Raw genomic sequence first — 27310 nt, 5'->3', positions numbered from 1 at the left:
TTGCCTAAGGCTAAGTTGAAAAGAAATGAACTAGTTTCTCTGGCTAAAGAAATTTCAAGACAGCCTGATGTAGAAATGGTGGTATGGCTGTATTATGCGATTTACAGTGAAAAAAAGAGCAAATGGGGCAGAAATATGTGCAGAATGTAAAGTTTGGATTGAAAAAGAGCACTAGGAAGATAAATATTAGAGAGCAGGGACATGCTGGAGAGGATCCCTTTGATAAGGAGATTAAAGTGATTAAGGAGAGGCCTAGAGATTTGCACTTGAACAATGCAGAGAGTGGCTCCAGGGAAAGACCACACCCAGCTAAGCCTCCAACTTGTAAAAGGAAAATGTTGCAGGATCCACTGAAGAGAAAAGCTTCTAAAATGGATAAAGCAGGCTGGGGTCCATCCCCAACTTGTAGCCAAACTTGGCAGTGTCATTGACCTGGTGCTGGCATTAGAGGCATGAAAGATCCAAGAGTGAAGGGGTCCTCAGTTCTTCCTCTGCGGTTTCAGAGAGCCACCAAGTCCAGGCAGCATTCAGCAGGGGTGCCCCTGCATAGAAAAGGCCCTGATAGACCAGTGTGTGAAGCTGTGAAGGTGAAGCCTGGTTGGCAACAGAGACCCCAAGAAGACATTTGTGATGCCAGAGCTGTGAGGCATCTGCCAAGAAGACCTGCACACAGGGAGTGGTACCAGTCCAAAAGAGAGATGTATTTTGCACACAGCAAAGTTGGAGAGGCTGAGCCATCTAAGTCTTTTGTTAGTAAAGCTCCAGAAGTTGAATGTGGAGCTACTGGATTTGGTGTTTTCCCTGCTGGTGTTTGGTCTTGTTTTGGTCTGGTATTTCCTCACTATGCCTCTATTTCTCCCTTTTGGAATGGTAATGTATATTTGGTTCCACTGTATGTGGGGAGTATGTAATTTGTCTTTTGATTTTACAAGGGCTTACAGTTAAGAGAGAGCCCTGAGTCTCAGAAGAGACTTTGGACTGTAGATTTTTGAATAGACTGGTAAAGACTATGGGGACTTTTAAGGTCGCATTTTGTGTTTTATATGTCATAAGCCGGGGGTGGAATGTGGTGGTTTGAATGAAAATGTCCCATCCTATAGGTTTCAAGTATTTGGAAAATTTGTCCCCAGTTGGTGGCTCTGTTTTGGGAGGTCTTAGAAGGTGTGGCCATGCTGGAGGAAGGACATCACTGGGAGTGGCCTTAAAGAGTTTTTAAGCCTTGTCAGGTCTCCAGTTGCTCTCATGCTTCCTGTGCCTGCTTGAAGATGTGAAGGCTTAGCTTCCACTCCTGCTCCAGCCACCTCTGGCCACCATGCCTCCCTGCCATGATGGACTGTAATGCCCCTGGAACCATAAGATCAAATAAAATCTTCCTTTCTTAAGTTGCTTTGGTCAGTGTTTCTACCACAGCAACAGAAAAGTAACTAATACAGCATCCTTTGGATATGTTTATTTATTTTTAATATTTCTATTGACTTCCTTTTAAAATTTATAGCTTGTCAATTTATATTAAACAAAAGACAAGCCTGATAGCTCTCAGAGTGAATTTTCTTGTTAAAGGAGGCTACCAGTCTGTCTGAATTAGAAAACCATATTACAATTTGCCATACATAACCTTAGACTTCAGCATTTATAATCTAGAAAATAAGGAACACAGAAAACAACAGTATTTTAAAAGAACATGGGAACAGACTATATTGGGAGGTTAGAAAAAGTCATATTCAGAGTCTCAATGTATAAAGAGTGGGCATTAGGACCTACTGAAGCCATTTCTGTCTTTCCCTTCCTTGTGTAAATTTGCAGCCTCTGGTCTTGCAGAAGATGTCACCTCAAGTCTGAGCTCTTGGCCCAGTGCCCCTAGATATATTAAGATCCTGGCTCTAGTATTTTAGATCAGTTAGTAAACCTGTAATAACACTAGTGGCCCAGAGAGGAAAGGGACCTTGCCTGAGAAGGGCCAGTTTGAGAACCCCAGTGGCTCCTTCCTCTATCCAACATCAACATTTGGAGCTCTTTTTCAGACTCTTTTCTGATCAGTGGGAATACATGGCTGTGACCATACCCAGAGAGAATTAGTACCTTTAAGGACAACAAATATCCCTAGGCTGTTTAATATTAGCCTCCCCACTTCGGAGAGTTTCCTGACTAATAGATGGTCCTCTGCTAAGTGCCTCCTATTAAGTAACCTCTTCACTCATTTGTGAAGAGCAGGAGTTGTTCCCTGTGGATTTTCAGTTTCCTTCTGGCCCCATACTAATTTTTACACAGACAAGTTCAGACAAAATTTCTATACAACCCTCAACCCAGAATTCCAAGACAAAATATCCCAGATTGTCAACCAAAAAGGGATCATAGTTTCATCCTTCCTAGCTGCTGACCCCAACCAGAGACTATTTGGGTGGCCCCCAGGTCTTCTCAGGCTCTGACTTCTTCCAGGAAATGTCTAGTACAGGACCCTTACAAGGAGATGATCAGTTTTCTCTTCTACCAATTTTAGTGGGTCTCCTAGTGGACCTGGGTCTTACCTGTTCAGTTGAATGGTGTTCCAAATTCCTGTTCCTGATTCCTGTCTCCCCCATGTTCTGTTGTGCTCAGGGATAGCATCTCTGAGACACCGGGTGAGTCATTCCTCTTACAGGCTCAATAATCCTGTAACACTATTGAAGGGGACATCATCTTTTGGGGAACCCTGCTGTTAAGGTTGGCTTCTTTCTCAGCAGGGGCTTCCTGCCTGACTTACCTGGAAAGTGCCACCAAGCACGGATGCTTGGCCTCATTTAAAACATGACCTTTGGCATAGTCACCTGGAGTAAAAACTACCCCCAGGTTTTTTCTATATGATAATTAGGCATTGCCCCATAGTCGGATGATAGGAGCCTACTGCCACATGTAAATAAAGCATACTATGAGCACCTATCAGCTGAAGCATTGGCTGCTGCCTCCACACTACATTTTCCCTAACTCCCACTGAATAAATGGAGCTGTTTCACTGAGTCTGGAGCTGTTTGTATCACTGAACCTGCCTCCCTGGAAGGGATTTCTTCCATCAGTGCTCACTGGATGTCCTGACCCCATTCGTCACTTCTGCTCCCTTTGTCCTCATGGGCCGGTGTCCAACAACCCACGAGGGGAGGGAGAGACCCCACAGCTGGCTCCCAACGTGGGGCTCCTGGAATGTGCAGAGTTTGTGAGTATCCCCTCTCACCAGGAGGGTAGCATCAGCTTTGCCCTTAAGCCATCCCACCCTTGAGGATCAGCAGTCTCTCTTTTTGCTATCCCCTCTCACCAAGAGGGTAATGGCAGCTTCTGCCAATCCTCAATCATCCTCCAGCATTCCAGGGAGGCTAAGCCTCAGAGACAAGGGAGGCAAAAAGCCATCTCTACCTCCACCTTCCCAGCCAATACACCAGAAATGTTGCAGGAACAATCAGGCAGGACATCAGGCGTATACAGGAAGCAGGTATTTTATCTAGGCTGCAGCCTGGTCCAGCAGGCTCAAGTCTCAAAATTTGTACCCCAAGTAAGGTGAGTTCACACATTTTATAGGATTACATATTCATAAGCATTATACATATTCAAAAGTACCACAGTAGGGTTCCATTTCTCAAAATAGTTCAAAAGTTTCTAAAGAAGGATAGGAAGTTGCAGGTGCTTACCACAGCTGTCTGGGGCTGGGGTGTGATTTCCCCATCCTTAGCTAGGTGCCAAAGGTGTTATCATAGCAATTCTTTTAAACCATAGTCCAATCTAGCTGTGCCAGTGTCCTAACCCTAAGCTTGTCAGCTGGACTCCACTGGACAGAGCCAGAGAAGACAAGGACTAAATGCGTATTTTTCTTAAGTACCCCATTTGTCTCTGCATCCACTGCATTTATGTCTGGGTAGATTTCACTTAAGGTAATATATTCTTTAAATGCAAAGCTGATATTTTGAGAAATACTAGGTGTTATTTTGAATGAATGATAAACTCCTGTTGTAATATTTTTCTCATAGACAGTATAAGATTGAATTAGGTCATCTTACAATGCTATAATGAAATACCTAAAGCAGGGTAGTGTTAAAAAGGAAAGACATTTTTTAGCTCATAAATTTGAAAGTTCAAGGGCATGGCACTGGCATCATTCCAACTCTGGAAGGGCTTTCTTGGATGTATTCTATCATGGTGGATGTGTTTGAGAGTGAGAGACTACAACTCTAAACAGGAAGCTAGAGAGACTGAGGTTCCCACAGTCCCTTCTGTAGACTTGGGTTCTACGACCCACACTAGGAGCTACTTCTGACAGGAGCATGTTCTTAGCCACAGCAACAACATATCTAAAGTTCTAATTTGAGAAGGAAAGCTTGAATAAGATAGTTCTCATTGCTCTCTTGTTGGATTGTTTCTCAATATCAAAATGAATTCAAGTTATAAAAAGTGGCTTAGGAAAGAATCGCTATTTATTTAGGATTTAGTTAATAAATGTATCCTCTTGATTAGGAAGTTATTGAATTTTCTGCAGATTCTGTTTGGGCTAATTTAAAGTGATTTCACATTGATTGTGGCTGAAATTGTTGCAGAGCTCAAAGTAGCTCCTGTTCTTTTAACTAAGTTTTCTTTTCTATCATGATGTGAGCTTTCTCAAGCACACTATGTACTGACCATAGGATTTTAGTGGTTAATGAAAATGTTAGCATATTTCCTCATTTACATTCTTTATATTTATTTTGTGTATGTATGTACATGTAGGGGTAAGATACATGCATACCCTAGTGCACATGTGGAGTCAGAGGACAATTTTGGGGAGTTGGTTCTCTCCTTCCATCTTTATATAGGTCCTGTTCTTGTTTTGTTTCTCCATTGCTGTGACAAAAGACTCGGACCAATACCAACTTGAGGAGGAAAGGGTTTATTTTGTCTTACATCTCCCAGGTCATAGTTCATCAGGTAGCCCAAGGTAGGAACTCAGGGCAGGAACCTGGAGGCAGGAGCTGGAGCACAGGTCATGGAGGAACACTGCTACTATCTTGCTTCCCTGGCCCCTGCTCAACCTGTTTCTTATACAACACAGGCCCACCAGCCCAGGGTGGCACCACCAACAGTTGGCTGGGCCCTCCCACATCACTCAACAATCAAGAAAATTCCCCCACAGACATGGCCACAAGCCAGTCCAATGGAGACAATTCCCCAGTTGAGGCTCCCTCAACCCAGGTGTGTCAAGTCGACACTAAAACTATCCAGAACTGGTCCAAAGGATCAAATTCAGATTGTCAGGGTTAGTGGCAAACTCCTTTATATGCTGAACGATCTTGCCAGGCCCTCACTCACATATTGTAGGTACAATTGATAATATCAACCTCAAAAACCTGTACTTGGTCTCTTGATTAAACTCTTGAAAGAGCAACATATAACTGTTCCTTAGAAAGATATTAGAAAAATATAAATAGATTGTGTCAACAGTCTATCTCTGTGGACATGTTGAGAGCAAGCCAAAATTTAAATTTCAGGAAACCATCATCCTTAGCACGGAAGGCATATTTAGGCCAGGTGGAATGAGTGCAAATAAAAACAATATATAAAACAAATCATATAGGACTTACACACTGCTCTTGTCTCCATTAAATATAGCTTACTTATATATTTGCCTTTTGATTTCTTTTACTTTTGTTGTAATTACTTATCTTTCTTCTGTGTCATCAGAATTTGTAGTCTTAGAGCTCTGCTTCAATTTCATGGTCCATTTGATTTCCCCTAAAATGTCATTAGCATACTTGTGTCTTTCTGAGTTGAGCCCTTTTCAAGTATGAATAAATAAATGCACACTCAAACACATAATACTGTAACAGTTGATTAAATACATTCTAAAAAATAAAGAGAATTAAGCAAATTGTTGCATTGATAATCTTTAAGATTTTAGGAAATAAGAATTCCATATGGGAATGATCATGACAAATGGTCATTTCAGTTTTAGTAACCATGCCACTTGCAGAGGTAAGATGTTAAGTGGGTTTTTTACATAGTCATTAGGGGAAAGTAGGTGAACTAGTGGGAAGCACAACCAGCTGAACCAGAGGACTCATATTATGGGAAAGCTGAACTTGATCCAGCTTGCTGTGTGACACTATTCCTGGGGAGACATGAGTAAACATCTATTCACCCCAGACAGATAATCAAGGAGAGACCAAAGTAAGGATACCAACAAAGTCCAACTTGGTGACCCAATGAGTTTTGTTGCGGTTATTTATAGGAGTACAGGTGAGAGGTTACAGGAGCAGAGATGACTTAAAGGTAGGTGCATCACTATAAGAACACTCCAGCCTAGGTGACAACTCAAGAAAGCTGGAAACTTGAAGCTCATGGCATAACTTGCATAGCTCAGCAGGTCAGAAAATGTCTCTTCCAGGCATCTCACTTGGCCCGACTTTTCCAGGCAGCATTGCTAGTGTCTCTCTTCCAGGGAGGCAGGCTGGTCTGTGCCTTTTCCAAGTGGCTCAGGTGGTCTGAAATTCTCAGCAGTCCTTACTTGGTATATAAACTAGGCGTAGAGGGACTGGTAAATCTGGCCAGTTTCAGGGACTTCCTGAAGCTTCTTAGTTGTTTACTTCCTGAGCCTTAATGAGCTTCCCTTTAGAACATCTTGAGCTTCAAAGAGGTTCCCTGTAGGTGATACAAATGTATCAACTCAGAGGAAATTGCTATAGAACACTGAGAAATGCTGGAAGATCTGACAAGTTCTTCTGCACTGGGGGGTGACAACCACAGCTCCAGACAGAATTCTGAAGAGCTTGGCATCAGAGCCAGCCTGATAGCGAAATATGCCAAACAGGATGTCTGGGTAGGCATAATATAACTACAGGCACCAGTCTTCTGTTTGTTTGCTAGAAGTAGGATGAGGTATAATAACTGCAGCATTTAATTTCATTTGAATAGAGCTGAGTATCCACTGGCTACCTGTTCGTCTTTACCGTGTTTGGCTCAGTAATAAAATCACCTAACCTTATACTTCGGAATTGGCATTTCTCTTTAAATGTTGATTTTTTTCCCACCAATAATTTGGTGATAAGGCTGGAATTCTCTTTTAAATATTAGTTTTTTCTTTGCATGTATTTATTAAAATGGGACATTTTAATATATACATAAGGACATTTAATTCAAGAATATATTATATGTGGGACTATTTCCCCCATGCTCTCCCTGTCTCCCCTTTTCCTCTCCTGCTAGCCCTCTTTATACCCCTAGACAGTTTCTCTGCTATTTTCAGGCCATACATACCTACATGATTCTATGATGTATATAAAACCTAGGAACATCAAATGAGAGAAAAGACAAGATTTTTGTCTTTCTGAGAAAGGCTTAATTTTCTTAATATGTTTTCTCCAGTTGGAAAGGAGAGCAATTATTGAGTGAGTTCTTTCACTGGGTGAATTTGCTGTTATTGCTGCTGCTGCTGCTGCTACTCTGTGTGTGTGTGTGTGTGTGTGAGAGAGAGAGAGAGAGAGAGAGAGAGAGAGAGAGAGAGAGAGAGAGAGAGAGAGAGAGAGAGAGAGAGAGAGAGAGAGAGAGAGAGAGAGAGAGAGAGAGAGAGAGAGAGAGAGAGAGAGAGAGACTATAACTAAGTTAGTGGTGGAGTGCTTACCTAGTATGCATGAATCAGTAGGTTTGAGCTCCAGCACTGCAAAATAACAAAACTAAACAAAATCCAAAAATAAATGAACAAGATTTTGTGGTCACCTCTCTATTCAGGTGAGAGATTTTATTCATTCAAAGTTTTTCTTCATCTGATTTGGAATGGATTTGGGTTGGATTTCCCAGGAAAATTTAAAACCCTCACAATAAATGTTGAATTATTATTACTGAACAAAATATATAATATGAGGTCTAAAGTCCCATTTTGTCGGGAGCCATGCTTTTGGTTCTGCATCACTGTGTGTGTGTTCTTATGTGTGCACGTGTGTGTTTGCATGTATGCGTGTGCATGTGAATGTAAAGGTCAGAAGTCAATGTCAGGTGTCTTCTTCAATCTATTCGCCACTGAATTTTTTTTGAGACTGGGTCTTTCACCAAACCTGGAGCTGACCAATTGGCTAGACTGTCTGGTCAACAAATGCCAAGACCCTCTTATCTTTGCATCTCCAGTATTGGGGTTATAGGCGTATGCTGCCACATCTGGAGATCCAAAGTCATGCAAGCACTTTACCCACAGAGCCATCTCTTACTGGTGGGATCTATTGAGGAAGTCTGGGATACTGCTGGAAAGCCTCTTAGAAAGCCAGTTTCACTCTGGTATTTGGAATGGGCATATTTATGAAAATTCTGTTTTGTCATGACAAGAGAAAGACTCTTTTGAGGCACACAATTGCTGTATGCATAGGAATTTCTACAAAACACCTATGCATAATAAAGGGTTTATTTATATCTCAGGGTGAATGTTATTAAGGAAAAAAAGAAAAGAACAACCTGCCGTAAAGAGTAAATTAAACAACTGGAGGAGCAGATTAAGAAACCAGAATCAGTCTGTCTCTGTCTGTTTCTGTCTCTGTCTTGTGTGGTCTCTCTCTGTCTCTATGTCTCTGTCTCTGTCTCTGTCTCTCTCTTGTCTTTTGGTTCTCATTTCCTATCTCCCATCTTCTCGTCTGTTTTCTCTGTTCTGTTTATACCTGTTTGCTTCAATCCTGGGCCTCCAAGGAGGAAGATAGTGGCTTCTTATAGGAATGGTTCTCCATGACTGTGGGAATCCAGGTGGGGTGAAGCCTCTTTACCCTCCAAAGGACCCTGGAATAAACTGACAGAACAAGTGAATGGCAGTATCGAAACACAAGTGTCATATATGTGGAGCCCATTGTAAGGTGGCACCTCCTACTGGCCAACACTGGTTAGAGGACTCCATCCATCTTTTCCATGGGGAAAGACAAAAATGGGAGATACAGACAATTTGTAGGGGGTTAGTATTGAATTGAGGGGAATGCAGTGGGCTTGGAAAAGCACAAAATGGTCTGGGACAAAGTCCCTCGGGCCTCAGAACATGTAATGGGTTATAAATAGTTCTGTCTGGCATACAGAAGGCAGATGAACTAGAACACAGCTGTATTTGAGGACATCTGTCCAGATGTGTGGCATGAGTTTAATCAGTAAAAGCTGAAGGAAAGACCAGAGACAATGATTTCTTGGATTTTAGACACATGAGGAAGCTCTGCTTTTTCCTGTGCTTGGGGTTGGTGGTGGAGAGAGGTGAAACAAGGTTGGAGAGTCTGTGGTTCGCAGCCTGCTTTAAGGCCTTTTGATTTCCTTCAGGTAAATTTGTTCAGCGTATGAAAAAGCACATTTGGGGAATATCACTTCTGAGTTCCAATACCTGGGAGGCCTTCTCTTTGAAAGAAGCAAAATGCCAGCTTCATAAGACTGTCCTGGTACTTGGAGTTCCAGTCCTGATCCATCTCTGCAGCCCTCTCTAAGTCAGATATGCAGAAACAGGGCTTGGGACCCATGAACCACCAAGAGGGATGATCACCATTCTGAATTCACACAAGAGACTGTATGCCGAATAGAAGTTTTGAGCAGTTGGGTGGTTGCCCTGGTAACTTGGAAGAAAGCGAATAAATAAGTAGTGATGCCACTGTAGCAAAGCAGGAACTGAAACTACAGTGCCAAACACCACCTTATTTTTCGTCTCAACAGGAAGAAAAACAGGCCTTTCTCTTTCGTGCTCCAGCAACTCAAACACCAGTGTGCATCTGGCCTTCTCTCTAGTCAATATTATCCATATTAAGACTTCTTGGTCTCAGGAAGCCAGATATTGGGAAGCCTTTCACAATAATATAATGGGAGACTAGGCTGAAGGCCTAACTCTGGGGATTTCACCATGTCAAGTCTGGCTACTTGTCCCTCAAAAAGCAAACAGAAGTAATGGTGAACAGGCAAGACAGGATTTTAACCAAATGGCCATTTGAAGAAGATGGAAATTAATCATTTCAACACATCTTTAGGGCATGGATATGAACTTTAGGTTTAACCAGAGGAAGAACAGGGTATGGGAAAAGGGCATGCATAATTAGCAGTCTTGGTCACAGCCGTCTGCTTATCATGATCTCAACTCTGATGCTTCAAGATGGTCTTGCATTTGTTGTGATCACTCAAGGAGACAACCTAACTCCCATGAGATGATAGGTCCTACTTGAGGCTGATTCCATCATGGGGTAATCTGTCTATGAAGCCCAGCTATTTCTAGACTCCAAGGTGACTCGAGTTTTAAAACAATAACTGAGGACTTTGGGATAGATTGGTGTCTAGAACAGAACTTTGTAAAGTTGACAGTAAGTTACCCTAGGTACTCTTATTCCTCCAGACTTGAAGTAGGATGAGACAGGTTAGTTATCACCAGTTTTTACACAGTGATTCCTGCCTACAGAGTTAAGAGGGCATCGGACTCAAATAAGATATACAAAGGAATGTAAGAATGCTTAGCTTTTATTCTACTTTTAGTTACCTGTGGCTCAAGTGAGGAAGCAGTGCTTTTTCCACAAAACCAGTTTCTCATACCTGTTATAATGAGTCAAACCAGTTTCTGTGCCATAGAAACCATTTTTGCTGAGGGGCTGCTGACAGCAATCTTGAGGTCAGCTGCTTGAGCAATGTCACCAGAGTGCGCCGAAGGGTTCATTTTAGTCAGCAGTCCATCATGGCAGGAAAGTCATGACAACAGGAGCTTGAAGCACCTGATCACATTACACCCACAGTCTGGAGCAGAGAGAGTTGAATGTTAGTGCTCAGTTCACTTTCTCCCTTTCAGTTTAGGACCTCAGTCCACAGAATGATGCCACCCAGTTAGGCTGGGTCTTTTCACCTCAACTCACCTACATTAGAAACTCCCTCACAGACATGCCCAGGGGTTTGTCTCCTAGATCCTGTGAAGTTGACAACTAATATTTACCATCAAAAATTTCATACCAGTGGGGGCTGGAGATATATCTCAGATAAGAGCACAGATAGCTCTTACAGGGACCCACATTTGCTCCCCAGTACCCATGTAATATGTACTCATAACTGCCTGTGACTCCAGCTCCAGGAGATCCAATGCCTCTGGTCTGTGCAGAGGCTGCATCTTAGATGTTCCACTTAGGCTTGGGCGACTCACAGATGATCTCTGCGTGTGACCAGTGGTGGAATGCTGTCATAATCTCTGTCTCCTGTAGAAGAAGCGTCTTTGATGGGTGATAACTGGGATACTTGTCTGTAAATTTAAGGATCTGTATTTTGCATATAGTAAGAAATTACATTAGCCTAGGGATGTAACACCTTGGGGTGTTCTCTAAGATCTATGACCTCTCCAACTATGTGTATTTGGCTAGGTTTACAGTGCCACACATGAGTTTCCTCCTATTGAGTGGGCTTTAAGTCTGGTTATGTAGCTGTTGATTAACACCCCCCACCCCCGCTAATTTTTTTTTTTTTTTTAATCTAGCACTAGGAACTTTCAGGGAAAAAATTTGATTCTCAAGCACAGACACTTTCTTGGGTCTCAGTATCAGCAACCAACCCATTTGGGGAAAACTTAAAATCAACAATAACAACAATAAAGACCAGGAATTATTTAAAAATAGGACACACTTTATTGGATATGAACAATAAATAAGAGCCTGTTTTAATGGAAAAGCAGTACATCAGTATTTTAGGAAGTCAGAATGTCGGAAAAAAGAATGACAGAATGGACAAGGAGGATGGAAAACCGGGATGTGTCTGAGTGTTGCTGTATGTTCCAGAACTTGCTCTCAATAGGTCACACAGGAAACTGTTGGCAAATGATACATGCTAATGAGTGATGCCGATGTACTGGGGGGACCTCTGAGTTGGGAAAAGGGGAAACTTAGAAATCTGTTCCTTTTCCCATCTTAAATTTACCCTGCCTTATTAAAAAAATGCAGGAGCCATGCATTTTGTGATTTCTTCTGGACCTTTTTTGGGTTGCGGACATATTTCTGAACAACTTTTCACTTGCTCATTCTTCTCTAAGATTCTTGAACAAGTATGTCATTTGTTAGAGGACTGTGCCTTCTTCCAGTCTCTTGGTGCACTGAGTAATCTCTTGAGAATCCCCCTCCCCTACTGGTTTTATACACTGTGTAAACCAATGACTCCCATATCCAGTACTCAGGATGATTTCTTTTTGGAGCTCATGGAAGGAAGGCACTTGAGTTGGTAACGTTTCTTTCTGAAATAAAATGGGCATAGGGTGGTTGCCCGCTACACAGTCCCACCTGTCTCAATTTTCATGGGAAGGTAGTAAAATACTGTGAGAAAAAGTGCTTTTATGAATCTTGGGGGCAAATATACCACTTCAGTAAAAGTATCAGCCTTATTATTATAGCTTACATGAAAGAAAATCCATGACCTCACGTAAACCAATGTTCTTTTTCTATAGCTTAAGAAAAAGAATCTGTAATTCAACGAAACCAACATTAGGGAAATACGGTGTGATAAAGAAGGGACATTCGCTTTGTGATGTTTCTATATTCCCTGTGAGAAAAGAGTGGAGATTTAATAAGCAAGGCAGGCAGAGCTGTTTGTAGATGGGTGTAAGATCTTACACCAATGAATATGCTTGTAGCATTCATAACGTCCAGCACTGCAGAACCTAGTGCTACAGCTGTGCTCAGTTTTCTTCCTGTAACTCTAAATGAAGAATCAAATTCTCTTTGCAGCTACCACAGCCTTTAGCAATTGTACAAGGATCCCAAAGGATTTGAAGACATGTCTCCTCTGTTCTCCAGGCATTTATGAAAGAACGCACAATGATTTCCTCACCTTGGAGCTTCACACTAATTCAGTATGTGGGCGATTTATTCATAGATGCAGACACTTCACATGTTTATTAAAAAGGAAATTTAACTTCACTAAAATTTTCAGCTTTCCAAGGACACACAGCATCCCCAGATAAGTTGCAATCCAATCAAACTGAAATTTTAAGATATTTGTGACAGATAAATGAAAAACAGTTCCATCTTAGTCCATTTACAAATGAAGCCAACTACCACCAAAAACCAAGTTCACTAATTTAGAGCATGGCTTGGGGTTTGCGTCATTTGTGGATTCTACTTGTGTGTGTGTGTGTGTGTGGTGTGTTCATGGGGTTCATGTCTGTACAAGTGCCTGTGTACATGTATGCATGTGTAGGCCAGAGTTCAGCATCAGGTGTTCCTCAGGAGCCATCCACCTCACTTTATGAGATGGTCATTCACTTGGCCTAGAACTTGCCAAGTTGGTGAGGCTGGCTGGCTAGCAATTCCAGGGATCCGTCTGTCTCTGACTCCCTAGTTCTAAGGGTTTGGTTTGGTTTTGTTTTTTGTTTTTTGTTTTTTTTTTTTGAATAACAACAACCACCATTTATTTTTGAAAAGGGCAATCCAGTAAGCACTATGATAAAACATATGTAATGAAACCACTGGAGCACACAAAATGGTTTTACTTCTAGAGTAAGAGAAAAACTTGTCTCATATAGTTTCTTGTTTTAAAATAAATAGTTAAGAATTTCATACATGCATATATTGTGTTTTGATCAAATCCATGCCCACTCCCTCCCCTCCAACTCCTCCCATATCTCCCCATCACTTTTTTTCTGATAACTTTGTGTACTCTTTCTTCTTCTTTTATTTATTTTTATAGGGCTTTTGGCTACTCTAACAGTCCTCCTTCTGAAGAGGTAACCCTAAAATCATTTAAGGATTAGATAAAAGCTCCTAAATGCTTTAGACATTTTTTGGCCTTTGGAAAAGAGTATGTTGCTAAGAGGCCCAAGGACATTTTGATTTTTAACCAAGAAACTGGCTACTTTTCTCTGGGATCTTTTTAACCTAACTGCCTAGGCAATTCCTACCTCCTATCCTTATCATACCATCCTCTGAAGAGGTTACCCAAATTGCCAAAAGGGAATCAGGACACAGAACGTTCTGGCTTCTTCCATACTGAACAGGGACGCAGGGTGAGACAACTGGAGTACCCCTACAATGGGTCTAAGAGACTCCCAAATTGAATAACCCTTATCTCTAAGGGGAAAAGAAAGTCCTTGAATCCTGAATAGGAGATATGAAGGAGAAGTAAAGGCAAGAGTAATTAGCATTACAAGTTTTGGACAGGGAACTAGAAAAAAAGTCAGAACAGGGCAATTTTCAAATGTTCATATGAGAGTCCATTAGAATTTCTTGACAAGGGCTTCCAAAGCCTCTCTTGGGTTCCGCCTCATTTTTCTTTTGTCTTCCAAGACTGGACTCTAGAGTAATGGATTCAGGATTTGCTTTAAGGTATTTTGGTGACTGTTGGAGTGGTTAGAATCAGTGTCATTTCCCTCTCAAAGGCTTCTAGATAGGGGGAGAAAAAATTATCCATCAGTTTTGAACAATAGCTGGTTGTCTCCCTTAGCTACAGGTAGGCACTACAGTGTTGGAGACCAAGATTTGAAGTCTTACATCTGAGCAATACTTTCTGGTGAGGAACAAAATCATTAAGAAGAACTAATTGTCTAAATTCCTTTTTATATAGACTTCAGCCTAGTGTCTAGGAGGTGTAACTCTTAAAGGAATATACTGATGACCTTACTCTTTGGTTATACTTTCCTTTTGGGTATTTAAGACCATACAGTTGGCCCTAATCAATTTATTTTTACACTTAAGGACATTTGAGGATCTGTTCCTCAGGGGTCACATGGGCTTGGGAGGAGCCCTTGGCTCCTTTCTTTTACCAGTTCCATCTACATGAAGATAAGTCAAAGGTCCTGCTGACATCACTTGGAAACATGAAAGAGATGTTTCCTCTGAGTTGACCCTCCTCTTTGTAGACTGGACACTGGTTCAAGTCCATCTCGTGGGGTCTCCATGTCCTCCTGAACAAGGGGACAGGTGACTCACAATTACAGGATAATTTGAGAGATGTTCCATAGTCCTCTAGAAATTAGTCAACCTTGGAGGACAAGGGGCAAAAACTGTCCTTTAAGTCCCTCTGACCACATTAGTATGGGCCTCAAACTATAGCTGTTAAACATCCAATAAGGTTAGCACCACCAGTCAAATACTTTTAATTATCATGTGCTATGTAGATAAGGCTTGGGTAAAAAACCAAATATTCTCAGATAAACCTTGACTAGATATATATTTTGTTCCTTAAATGAGTTGACTATACTATGACCATAGAATTTTTTTATTTAATAATCACATGATTAGAAGAATAATTTCATTACAGCTTTAACATTTTCAATAACAGTTTGCCGAGCAAGGATACATCTATTTCAAAAGTAGCTGTAAATTTTTTGGTTCACAGTTGAATTAATACAGTTATAAAATATTGAACTCAGTATAGACCCTGTAAGACATAAAATTGAATGAGTTTTTAATCTTTAAAAAAGATCTCCATTTCATTTTAAAATATGCTGTTTCCTACAGAAAGACTCATTTTTAATGCTAAGAATACTTAGATGTTTGCACATGTGTCTCTAATCTCTATGTATCTGATTATTGATAGTCACAGTCAGTTACACTTGGATCCTTGGCACCTGATTATAGATATAATGTCATCAGGTAGATTTCAGTGGTAATGTTTATCATCTCTATTAATTAACATGAAGTAAATTTTTATGCTTCCTCCTCAAATATGTCATTTTTTTAATTTGTTGATTTTTTTGTGTATATCATACAGAACATCCCAAACAATCATATTCATCTATATGCCCACCTCCCAAATGGCACCCTCCGAACTCGCCCCCCCCCGCAACTGGAGCCCATATACTCTGTCATCCTGTTTCTGTCCACTGTGTTGTCGGTGCCCCCCCAGCCAATCCCCAGTTCTTGTCCATCCACTGAATCTAGTCAGCCTATCTAGAGATCCTTGTTTTAGGAAGATCAGCTCTTCCTCATCTAGGAGCAATAAGTTGTCAATATTCCTTTAGATAAGTTTGGGTCTGCTGTTCATTTTCCCAATTCTATGCTGGGTTACTGTCTGGGAGTCTTTTGGGCCACCCTGGCCAACAACTCAAATGAAGATATGTCCTGTCTGGCATTGTTTCTTGTTATGTAGCCTTTAGCTATACATATGGACTCTTAAAAAATTATATTGACCCCATTCATCTTTGGTTATACTTTCCTTTGGGGTGTTTAAGAACCTACAATTGGCCCAGATAAACCACTTTACTTTTATTCTTAAGGTCGTTTGAGAATCTGTTCCTCAGGAGTCACATGGGCTTGGGAGGGGCCCCTGGCTCCATTCTTTTACCAGTTCCATCTATGTGAAGATAAGTCAAAGGTCCTACTCAACCATGGCTGGCTTTTCTTGGAAGCTTGGAGAAAATGTTTCCTCTGTGTTGACCCTCCTCTTTGTAGAATGGACACTGGTTCAGGTCCATCTGGTGGGGTCTCCACGGCCTCCTTGATCAAGAGGATGGTGACTCACCACAGTTGAAGGATATTTTGAGAGATGCTCATGGTCCCCTAGAACTTAGTTGACCTAGGAGGGCAAGGAGCAAAAGCTGTCCTTTGTGTCCCTCTGACCAAATTAGTATAGGCCTCTCACCACAGTTGAAGGATATTTTGAGAGATGCTCACGGTCCCCTAGAACTTAGTTGACCTAGGAGGGCAAGGAGAAAAAACTGTCCTTTGTGTCCCTCTGACCAAATTAGTATAGGCCTCAAAGTGTGTCTGTTAAACATCCAAGAATGTTAGTTCCACCAGTCTGGTACTTTTAATTACCATGTGCCAGGTGTAGATAAAGCTTGGGGAAAGACCAAACATTCACAGATAAAGCTTGCCTAGACATATAGTATATCCTTTGATCTAGTTGTATGTATAATTTTTCAGTAGGTTGTGTAGGGATGGCACATTGCAGAGACTTCATGCTTATTTTATAAATCATTGGAATTCATTTCTATAGCTAATTTAGTGTAAAGATCTCATGGAAAATTTTGGTCTTGGAGGTTGAGCCCAGAGCTTTGAGCATGATAAACACCTGCTCTTCCACTGAAGCATGCTCCTAGCCTTTCTGGAGGAAAATTCACCAAGAATTTTCTGTAAAGGGGTCTTAAAATTAACTGTTGAGGTTGTATAGTATCCTCTGATGCCATAAAATTTAGTCTTCAGAGAGGAGGCTTCCAGGTCAGTTCCAGCTCCATTGCTCCAAGTCCTGTGTCCAAAGTATGTCCTGTCTTCAGCAGTAGGGTCTTACCTTCAAGTTCTGGGAGGCAATCAAGGACTGTGGCAATAGTCTGTGTTATTTTGGGAGTCTCTTGGAGGTTTCTCCTGTCTGGCACCATGTTTTTTGTTATATAACCTTCAGCTATATACACACACACACACACACACACACACACACACACTCATTGTATGTGTAATTTTCGGTAGGACTTTGAGCCAATATATTTCCCTCTGGTTTTTCATACCATCTAAGCATTATTAATTTCTCCTCTCCCTTTCCTTGTATAACCCTCTCTAGTCCATCCCCAGTTAAAGTCTCCCTCCCCCTTTTTCCATTTGCCCCTCAGTAACATCTATTCAAACTATATAGGCAGTATTATATATACAAGAGTACATTAAATTGGGTGGGGGCAGTGGGAGGGAGTGTGTATGGGGGGGATCTAAATACCATCAAGCTATATTGTATGAAAATCACAAAAATTCAATTAAAAAATTAAATTATATAACAGTAACTGTTGAGGGGATGGAGAGATGGTCCAGTGGTTAAGAGCACTGACTGCCCTTGCAAGGACCCAAGTTCAGTCCCCAGCACCCACGTGGCTGCTAACAACCACGGGTAACTCCAGTTCCAGGAACTCTGATGCCCTCTGCATGCACGTGGTGCACATACAAACATGTAGGCACTCGTACACATAAAATAAAAATAGATAAATCTTTTAAAAAGTAACTGTTGGTGAATCTTACATGGACAGAGGATGTTTTCTGTTGAATACTGTTGCATGTCCATACCTACCAAAGCAGCAGAACGCTCTAAGAAAGCTCTTTGTAATCTTACAGACTCATTGCACACATTCACGACTTATTTTTAGGAAGATATTTTTCTGCTTTATAAAAAATGATGGTGACTCCCACCAAGGTCACATGTCTAAGGAAGGACAGAAAAGAAGCCTGAAGGATTGTGGATCCTGAAAGCTACTCCCCAAACCTCAACTTTCAGCAGTACTGACTTGTTTATCTCTAAATGAAGATATAAGCTTCTACAGAATCACTAGTGCTTGTGTTTCCACAGAGAATGCTTCTGCAGCCTTTGTTTCTGACTTAACAAAACAAGGCAGAGATAGGACTTTATGTTTAACAGTCTTTTTTTATAAATTTACATATGTCTATCATGTAAACTCTGAAGGCAAACTCTGAATTTAATGAATAAAAGACAACATTACTTTTTTAAAGTAATTTTAGTGTCAAATATAAGGTTATTTTATTAATAAATCCTAAATGCCATGTCAGTGAAATATTTGCAAAGATCTTCTCTCTTTAAAGTATATCCTTTTAAAATTTCTATGTCATAAAATAGTTTATTGGATTAGCATCCTAGGAAACAGAATTGTGATTCTTCAAAATTCAAATGAATTAATGTAATTATATGTGTATATATGAAATAAAAAATTGATATATGCTTAAATGTTATGTGTGTTTTATTTATTTGTTGTATGATACTAGGAATCAAACCTAGAACCTTTTTTCATGCAAGGCATGTACTCTATCGTGAGCTGTATCTTAGGTCCTTGAATATATTTCATAATATATAATAAATGTCTACCTTTGTATTCAGATCTCTGGATTGTAAGCAATATTTTACCTTCTCATTAGTTTACGCCTCTTTAAAATTCCTTACATTACTATCTTAGTTTTGTTTTTCCTTAAGGTGATAAAAAATACTCTGACAAAAGAAGTTTAAGGCAGACAGGGCTTATTTGGCTCAGAATTCCAGCTTTCAGTCCATCACTACAGGGAAGTCAACATGGCAGGAGCTTAAAGCAACTGGTCACATCATACTTACAGTTGAGGACAGAGAGCAGTGAAGGAATACCTGCAACTAGTGCTCAGCCGGCTCTCTCCTTTTCCTTCAGTCTAGGGCCTAGCCCAGGAACTGCAGCTGCCTGTATGTGCAGGGTGGGTCTTTCTACCTCAAACCAATTAAGAAATTTTTTACCAGGTATGCCGACAGGCCAACCTGTCATAGACTGTTTTTAATTGAGACTCCCTGTCCACATTCTAGATTGTGCCAAATTGACAATTAAAACTAACCATCACAAATACTAATTAGTGTATTTTAATTCTCTTAGAAAAACAAGACAATATATCCTTTTACTATATGATGTTACAATCATAAATCAGAAGCATATTTTCTAGAGTTTATATTTTTAAAAAAATGAGAGAAAGGCATATTTTTGTATAAAGATAATAAAATAACTCTGTTTTGGTAGGCTTCCTTGGAAAATCTTTGTGTGCCTGCTGTATGCACCAAAATTTTTCTTAAAGTATCAGCTACAGAAAAAAAATGATTTTAATAGTTTGAATTTTAATGTTGGAGGCAAAATGCCCACAATAGCTAATGCTTTGGCTGGATGCCTTAGATATTAGACTCACATGATCATGCAAGTGGTAGGATTGGATCTACCCGGTGAATGAACCAACAGTGAACAGATGTATTACTTTTCTCACTGCTGTGACCAAATACTTGACAAGAAGCAATTTAAGGGAAGAAGGGCCTATTCAAGCTTATAGTTCCAGGAGTTTATACCATCATGAGGGGTAGGGAATAAGTGGGGGAAGCTTGGGGAGACATGGCAACAGATTGGGAAATCCAGGGGACAGAAGCAGGAGGCTGGATGGTCACACTCCATCCACAGTCAAGAAGTAGCAAGAATAGGAAGTGGGGCCAGACTATAAAATCTCAAGATCCACCTTCAGTGACCAACCTACTTCATCCAGAAAGACAGAACTTCCTAAAGGTTTTGTAACCTTCCCAGAGCCACCAATTAGAGACCAAGTGTGCAATCAAACACATGAGCCTATGAAGAACAGTTCATATTCAAGCCACAATTATCAGACATTCACAGCCGCTGCCTGGACCACAGCAGCCACCTAGAAAGCACATTCCTCTAGGGAGGTAGTGGGCTGATGGATAATTATCTCACTCAATTTTCACTCCAACCTTTAGAGTTAGGTTTTACTAAACAAGTTTTTTAGATGAAGAAATGTCTTCTTGTAGTAGAGAGTAACAGAACAAAGCCATCATGTTTGAGGAAGTGGTACCAGGACACAACTTCTTTCACTCAGGTCATCCTAGTGTGCCCAATTGAAAGGCTTGGGGTGGATACAGGTTTTATTATTACTAGTATTATTATTATTATTATTATTATTATTATTATCGTGTGTATGTATGGTGTGTGTGTGTGTGTGTGTGTGTGTGTGTGTGTTGTGTAGAGGTGGGTACCTGTATGCCACTGTGTTCTTGTGCATGGAGGTCAGAGGACAAGAGGGCAACCCTGAGAATCAGTTCTCTCCTTCCTGGAGTGGATGTGTTTTTAACTTTTCTTAAATTTGGAGGGGGGTGGTGCAGAGAGGGCTGTAAGCATTTCACTTGAAAGCTAACACAGCAACTGTTAACTCTTAAATAATGATGTTCACATATGTGAGGATTACACTTCAGTTAAACAATAGTTCAATGATTAAATATCTCTGCATTGGTATTAATTAGCCATAAAAGATCTATTGCCAAGTCTGACATACAAACTGGAATTGAGATCGACCACATTTACTGTCATTTTCTATTTTTAGTTTCCTATGTATTTATACCAAGGGAAGCTCATGTGCAGTCTGGGAATATGCAGACCAATCCTTATTCTTTTTTTTTCTTGTTTGCAAGTCTGACACATTCTACAACAACATGGTTCATTCCATACATTTATGGTAACATGTTAACTGCATGCTCCAGACAAAAAACATTGTAGTGCAGGAAGGTATTAGAAACTATAATTTTTCCTTTCTAACTTCATTATCATTAAATAAGAGCCTTTGAATTTCCGATACAGCTTTAGATGTGTGTCCAACTTTTACAGAATTCTTATAAAGTCTTCAATAGAAAGAAGCCATTGTGAATCCCTTATCTCCAGCCATCTATGAACTGTTTTTCACGTGTAATCCATACATTGTTAGAAAATATTGGTAAAGGAATTTTGGAAAATAACACAACTGAAAATCTGTATAAGGAACAAATTGAGCATTTAGTAGTGATTTTTCTACTTTTCCTTTCCTATGAATGCTCATGAGCATAGCTTTTACCTGGTTTATTGCAGAGGTCATTGTAATCTAAAATGAATATGTTTTCAGGAGCTTCAGTCTTTTCCTTGTTCCCACATGTTATTAATTTTGATCCTGTATTAATATGTATAAGTTATGCATATCAATGAGGTTCAGCGAGATATTTCCACACATATATATAGTATGTACGAATCAGATCCAACCTCCAGAGCTTTATCCATCCTCCTCCTGCTATCTGAAAACAAGACAGAAAATATTTGCAAACAGCCTTCTTTGCTCTCACTCTGGTCCTTTACAGTGTTCAGACAGCAAGACTGGATGAAATTGCTCCTGTGCTGGGCAAATAATAGTGGTGTGTTTCCTGCAGACACTCCTGGGTGTAGGTCAAGGGAAGTTTCAATGACCACATTGAGCAGTGCAGGAATCCTGCACTTGACTTTTGCTTTGCACAAAGTGGATTCAGGCTGATAACATGGAATGAATGCTGTGATTGTAATAAAACCTGTGTGTAATGCTGTCGTACCTATGAGATGCATGTCCTATGTCCATGCAGTGGTCCCTCCCTTGACAGTAGCTTCTCATCTGTAATTTAAGGGAGTAGGGCTAGAATAATCTCTAAGGTCCCTCAGCTCTCTAATTCCAGGCTCTAGGATTCTTGGTGAGGATTCTTTGGGAATTAATTACTGTGCTGCTTCGTTATCCTCAATGATGTGGTTTCCTGAGGGCATCTTTACTGCTTGGAGATGGTGGGGGAGGGGTGTGTGAGATGAAATTTTAATTAAAAAAAATTTTTTTTGTCTTTTTGAAGCAGGGTTCCCTGTATCCCTGGCTGGAACTTACTATGTAGACCAAGCTGGCCTTGAACTAACGGAGATCTGCCTGCCTCTGCCTCCCAAATGTTGGGACTACCTACAGGCGTGTGCCACCACATTAGAAGAGCAAACCTGATGGTGGTCACCATACTTATAGATATTTTAATGGTGCTGATATTTAGACCAACCTGTATATAAAGAATACATAAGCGACCGTGCTAGTCCAGGAACCTAGGGAAATTTGCCATAACTGTGTTAAACGTTAGCAGAGTTATTTAAATGATGGCAGTCATCTGCATGTAGAGAGTGAACACAGGCCACTGTTGACATGAGCAGTAGCAATATGGACATGTTATCTTGCAGATATGTTGACCCTTTCTCTGATTTCTCACAGGGATTTCCAGGAAACACAAATGCAGACAGTGTGGTGCACTACAGACTCCAACCTCCCTTCCATGCCAGGTTCTTGCGCTTCCTCCCTTTAGCCTGGAACCCCAAGGGCAGGATTGGAATGAGGACTGAAGTGTATGGGTGTGCCTATAGTAAGTAGTTTGTTCCTCATGTGAAATCAACATCTTTGTGAGATGTTGTGAAAGCCAAAATGTCAATTTAATGTGACTCGCTCTGAACTTTTAAATAGTTGTAAAATTAAAACGAAGTTTTATGAAGAGACTTTTGTGGTCTCTTCATGATAATATGAACTTTATTGTTTTTATAGTTGAATTTAGAGGGGTTGGGAAGGCAGCTTGGAAGGTAAAGTGCTTGCTGTGAAAATATGAGGACCTGAGTTCAGATCCCCAGCATCACATAAAAGCTCGGTGTGACAGTACATTTCTGTAACCCCAGTGCTGTGGGTAGAGGGCAGGACAGATGGATCTCTGGAACTCACTACCAAGCCTGTCTAGCCAATTGGTGAGCTCCAGGTTCAATGAAGAGCTCTATTACAAAGAATGAGGTGGTGAGCAATAAGCAAGACACATGCTAGGTACTGATATGCATGCACCCATCTACATGAACATGTAATGCAACACATACATGGACACACACAAACACACACACACACACACACTCAACACACATACACGAAATTTAGAGGTAGACTTGAACCTAAACTCATTTGTCTTTAGATGTTTTTCAGAGTTTAATAAAATACTTATGACATCTTAGGCATTCAGTAAAGCGGATAAAAGTCAAACTAATACAAATGACACTGGTTTTCTGAAGCTTACATGGGTGGTCCTCAGTACTGGTGTTTGGGCTAATTTTTTGTGTAAGAGAACACGTTAGAGGCAGGCACATTCCAAAGCATGCCTAGTTAAACAGTACATTCTTGAGCATGCTCAGTTTAAGGGCATATTTAAAGAAGAAAAGATGATAGTCACAGTCTTAGGCATGCTTAACTCAAGGTCATGGAGCACGTATCTTGGTTCTAACCGTTTTATCAGTGTCACTGTGAACCCGTCAGCTCCACAGTACACAGCAGTTTCCCTTGATCTGCACTTGGTGGGAAGACATGTTTCTGTGCTAGCTTCTTTTATCATCTTTCAACTGTAATCAAAGTAAAGAGAATGGAGCAGACAGGAACACAACACAAGCATGAAAAGCAGGCATGAAATTATGTCATGACTCACGGCTGATTTGTTCTTATCCAACAATCCCCAATGTGCTCACCCTGTTTCTTCACATCATCATTAACATGTTTTAAATTATTGTCAAAATGGAACAAAATTTAAAACATGCACATGGACATTAACAGGCCTCACCAGTGTAACTGCATGGAGCCGATTTGCTACCAGTGGATGAAAGTTAGTGGTCCAGAAGTAGAGGATGAAAGATTCACAAGTACAACAATTCACCATGTTAGACAATGCTAAAGTTTTGGAAGAATATAAGCATACCTATAGGTAATCTTGCCCACCATCTTTTTGACAAAAGCTGAGCGTGCTCAGAATTCCTGTCTGCCATCTTTATTACCTAGCTGAGCTTGCCCAGTTCAACCAAGCTGAACGGTTCAGCACTTTTTCAAGGAAAGCTGAGCATTCCCATAGACATTTGTGTCCACCATCTTTTTGACAAATCTTGAGCATGCTGAGTGATATTCCCATCTGCCATCATATGTCCCTGCTGAGCACATCTAGAACCATTCCTCTCCGCCATCTTTTTGACACACCTGAGCATTCTCAGAGGCATTCCTTTCTGGCATCTTCATAAGCAAGCTAAGCATACACAGGTGTTCTTTTTCACTATTTTAATTTTTCCAAACATGTGTTCCATGACCTGAGTTAAGCATGGCTAAGATTGTGGCTATCATCTTTTATTCTTGAAATGTTTCCTTAAACTAAGCATGCACAGGAATGGACTGTTTAACTGAGCATGCTTTCGAATGTGTACGGACTTTCCCAGAAAATCCCCAGCCTTCCTATGTTCAAGGGCAGCGCTGATTTGGAAATCATTCCCATTCATTCCTTATCTGCTTCAAAAAATCTTTCTCTGAGTTTTAAAAATATTTTAATTGGCTAGAGATGCAAGTTGGTAGAGTACCTACCTAACATATAAAAGGCCCTGGGTTCAAACTCTAGTACAAGATAAATGGGGCATGGTGGCACAGGTCTCTAATCCCAGTATGTGGGAGATGAAGGCAGGAGGATTAGAAGTTCAAAGTCATCCTCAGCTGCATAGTGAATCTGAGATCAGTCTCAAAAATAAGTAAATAAATAAAAATATAAACTGTATTAAAAGTTAAAAATGTGCATGTGTGGAGCAAGAGAACAGTCCAAAGACTAGATGGGATGAAATGTCTCAGGCTCCTTAGGATCTGTTCAGTGGACCTCCTTCTCCCACTGTTTACATGTGATCACTCCCATTCTTTGCAAATCATAGCTTCCACCTTGTAGAATGTTATGTTCCTAAGGTACAATAATAATCTACCATCCACGGAGTATTTAATGTCTCAGTTTTATTATTAAACCTCTATACAACCCAATTAGCTTCTTAATTCTGCTGCTGTCTCTAATGTTAACATTCCATGGGGTATTAAATATAGTGGAGCTTCTTCACCATCAACTTCTTTTTTCTTTGTCCCATTGGTCCTTTCATCGCTGTGTTCTCTTGAATTGCTAACTGTGCCCACTGTTGCAGTGGCTATGATGTCCGATATTTAGAGTGTATCTTTGATGCTATAAAAGTAGCTTGTCTTCCCATTACTCTGAAACAACTTCAGATTTACTGACTTCAAAGCACAGCATGCTCTTTGATGGGGCTTCTCCTTCAGGAGGAGATATTTCTCCAGTTCATTGGGCTCAAGGTCGATACCAGAAGGATCAAAGCTCTGTGCCTGATCGTAAGCAGGGCCAGGGACTGTATCCAACTGTCACGGAGTGTATAGGGACTGATAGTGTCTGCAAACATAAGTCGTGGGGTATAAGTAACAATGGCAAAATTAAAAATGCACACAGATCATATATTAACCACTTCTGAGATCATATATTCACCACTACTAACAAACTCAAAGTACCTTCTGTAGAAAGAGTCTCTAAATTGTTCTTTATTTTCTTAGAATTATTGTCCAGGTATATTTTTAATTTATTTTAACAGTAGTATAGTATCTTATGGTTTGTGTTAATAAGAGTGTTTCTGCATGTTTTCATTTGTATTTCCAGTGCCCTATTTTTAGTTATAACTTTGCTCATCAAGTTGGTTAGCGGCATTATGGGTTCTTACAGATTCTTAGCAGCATCATTTTCCGGACTTCATTTTCACATTAGGTTGGAGGTTGGGGTGGCTACAAGGATTATAACTCTACACCTGCACAGTCAACCGATGTGGACCAGGAGACCCTCCTCAGCACCAGTGTGTTCTGGTTTCCAGGCACCTTTGCATTCTTCATTTGTACCACCCTGGAGAGGTTAACATTAATCCTCAGATCTGTTCAGGGCTTTGTTCTTATCCCCCTCCCTCCCACTGAGCTTCCTATCCACGTCCTTAATTTTTGATGGCACTTATACCCTGGCCACACTTCTGGATATCTCTTCTCAACTCAGATTTGAGGAGTTCCAATCCCAACTCACCTTTCATAGAGCACCTCTCCTCCCTGAGCCTGTGAACACTTAAAGTCAACTGTCCGAAATAGACTTATTATCTTCTCCTCTCTTCTAAAAATGACTCGTTTTTTATCATATTCTATCTCACAAAGTGATACCCATAGCCATCCACTGACTCAAGCCTGTGCCTACCTTTTAAATATGCGTTGAATCTTTCCATCACTCTTTCCAGATGACAGAGTTGAAGTTACCTTTAGCCTGCATTAAGCCATAATTTCTAAGGAAATACAGAAAATAACAACTCAAGGATATAAACTATTTCTGTCTTGGCTTTTCAGAGTTCATGCTTGCCAAGAGGCTGAAGGAGACAACCCTTTGCTTGTGGTTTCTTAGGCCAAATGCCTGTTTACAGAAGCATCAGTGAGTGCAGCAGAGCTCCACGCAGGATCTTAGTCCTCCTCTCCATAGTGCGTTTCTTGATCCATTGCCTGCTGCATTTTTGCCTTCCATCAAGCACATAATGCTTGTTCTGTGACTGTCTACATGAATGAGGACGCAGGACAGATTTTTAGTGAAATTGCTTCTGGCACAGTCCTTCCCAGGCATACTAATGTTGTCTGTTATGAAGTTCTTTATCTTAAAAGAATTAATATTTGAGGGCATTTGAACACTGCCTCTAGATATTTTCTGATATTCTTTGGGAGAAGTGATACAATGCTATAATTGCACCTGTAACCTCCAAATATCATTTCTCAACTCACTGTCCACTAACATGAGAAAGTGAGATAGACACACTTCTGAGTGTATGGATTGAAGGGAGAACCCTGGGAAGAAGATGGTCAGCCAGGAAGGAGCCACAAAGATAGATACAGATACTTACAAATCTCAGCCTTATTAAGTCAGGTCTCACTACGTGATTTGAACATTGAATATTTCTTGCACAGCTCAAAAAGTGAAATTTCCTATCATCTGTGTGTACACATGCATACACACTTGTGCACACATGTGGGTATGTGAGCATATGTGTATGTGTTGTGTGTAGAAACAAGAAACCAACATCGAGTCGCCTTCAGATCCTCTCTACCTTATGTTTTGAGGAAGTGTTTCTCATTGAACCTGGAGCTACCTGATTCAGCTCTTCTGGGTGCCCAGTGAGCCTCAGGGATCCTAGTTTCTGCCTCCCTAGAGTTGGGATTGCAGGCATGTACGA

The 27310-nt window shown here is 40.6% G+C and overlaps 1 protein-coding gene across 1 annotated transcript in view; it reads left to right on the top strand.

The window, feature by feature from the left end:
• LOC103742088 (contactin-associated protein-like 3) overlaps window positions 1–27310 on the top strand; it is a 229478-nt gene that overhangs the window by 103037 nt on the left and 99131 nt on the right. The window contains exon 4 of the mRNA XM_008843066.1: window positions 22455–22602. Coding sequence (XP_008841288.1) covers window positions 22455–22602 — 148 coding nt within the window. The remainder of the gene's footprint in view (window positions 1–22454; window positions 22603–27310) is intronic.

The sequence above is a fragment of the Nannospalax galili genome, unplaced genomic scaffold (genome assembly GCF_000622305.1).
Source record: "Nannospalax galili isolate Female #2095 unplaced genomic scaffold, S.galili_v1.0 scaffold1360, whole genome shotgun sequence".
Lineage (NCBI taxonomy): Eukaryota > Metazoa > Chordata > Mammalia > Rodentia > Spalacidae > Nannospalax > Nannospalax galili.
This window is presented reverse-complemented; position numbering and strand designations above follow the sequence as displayed.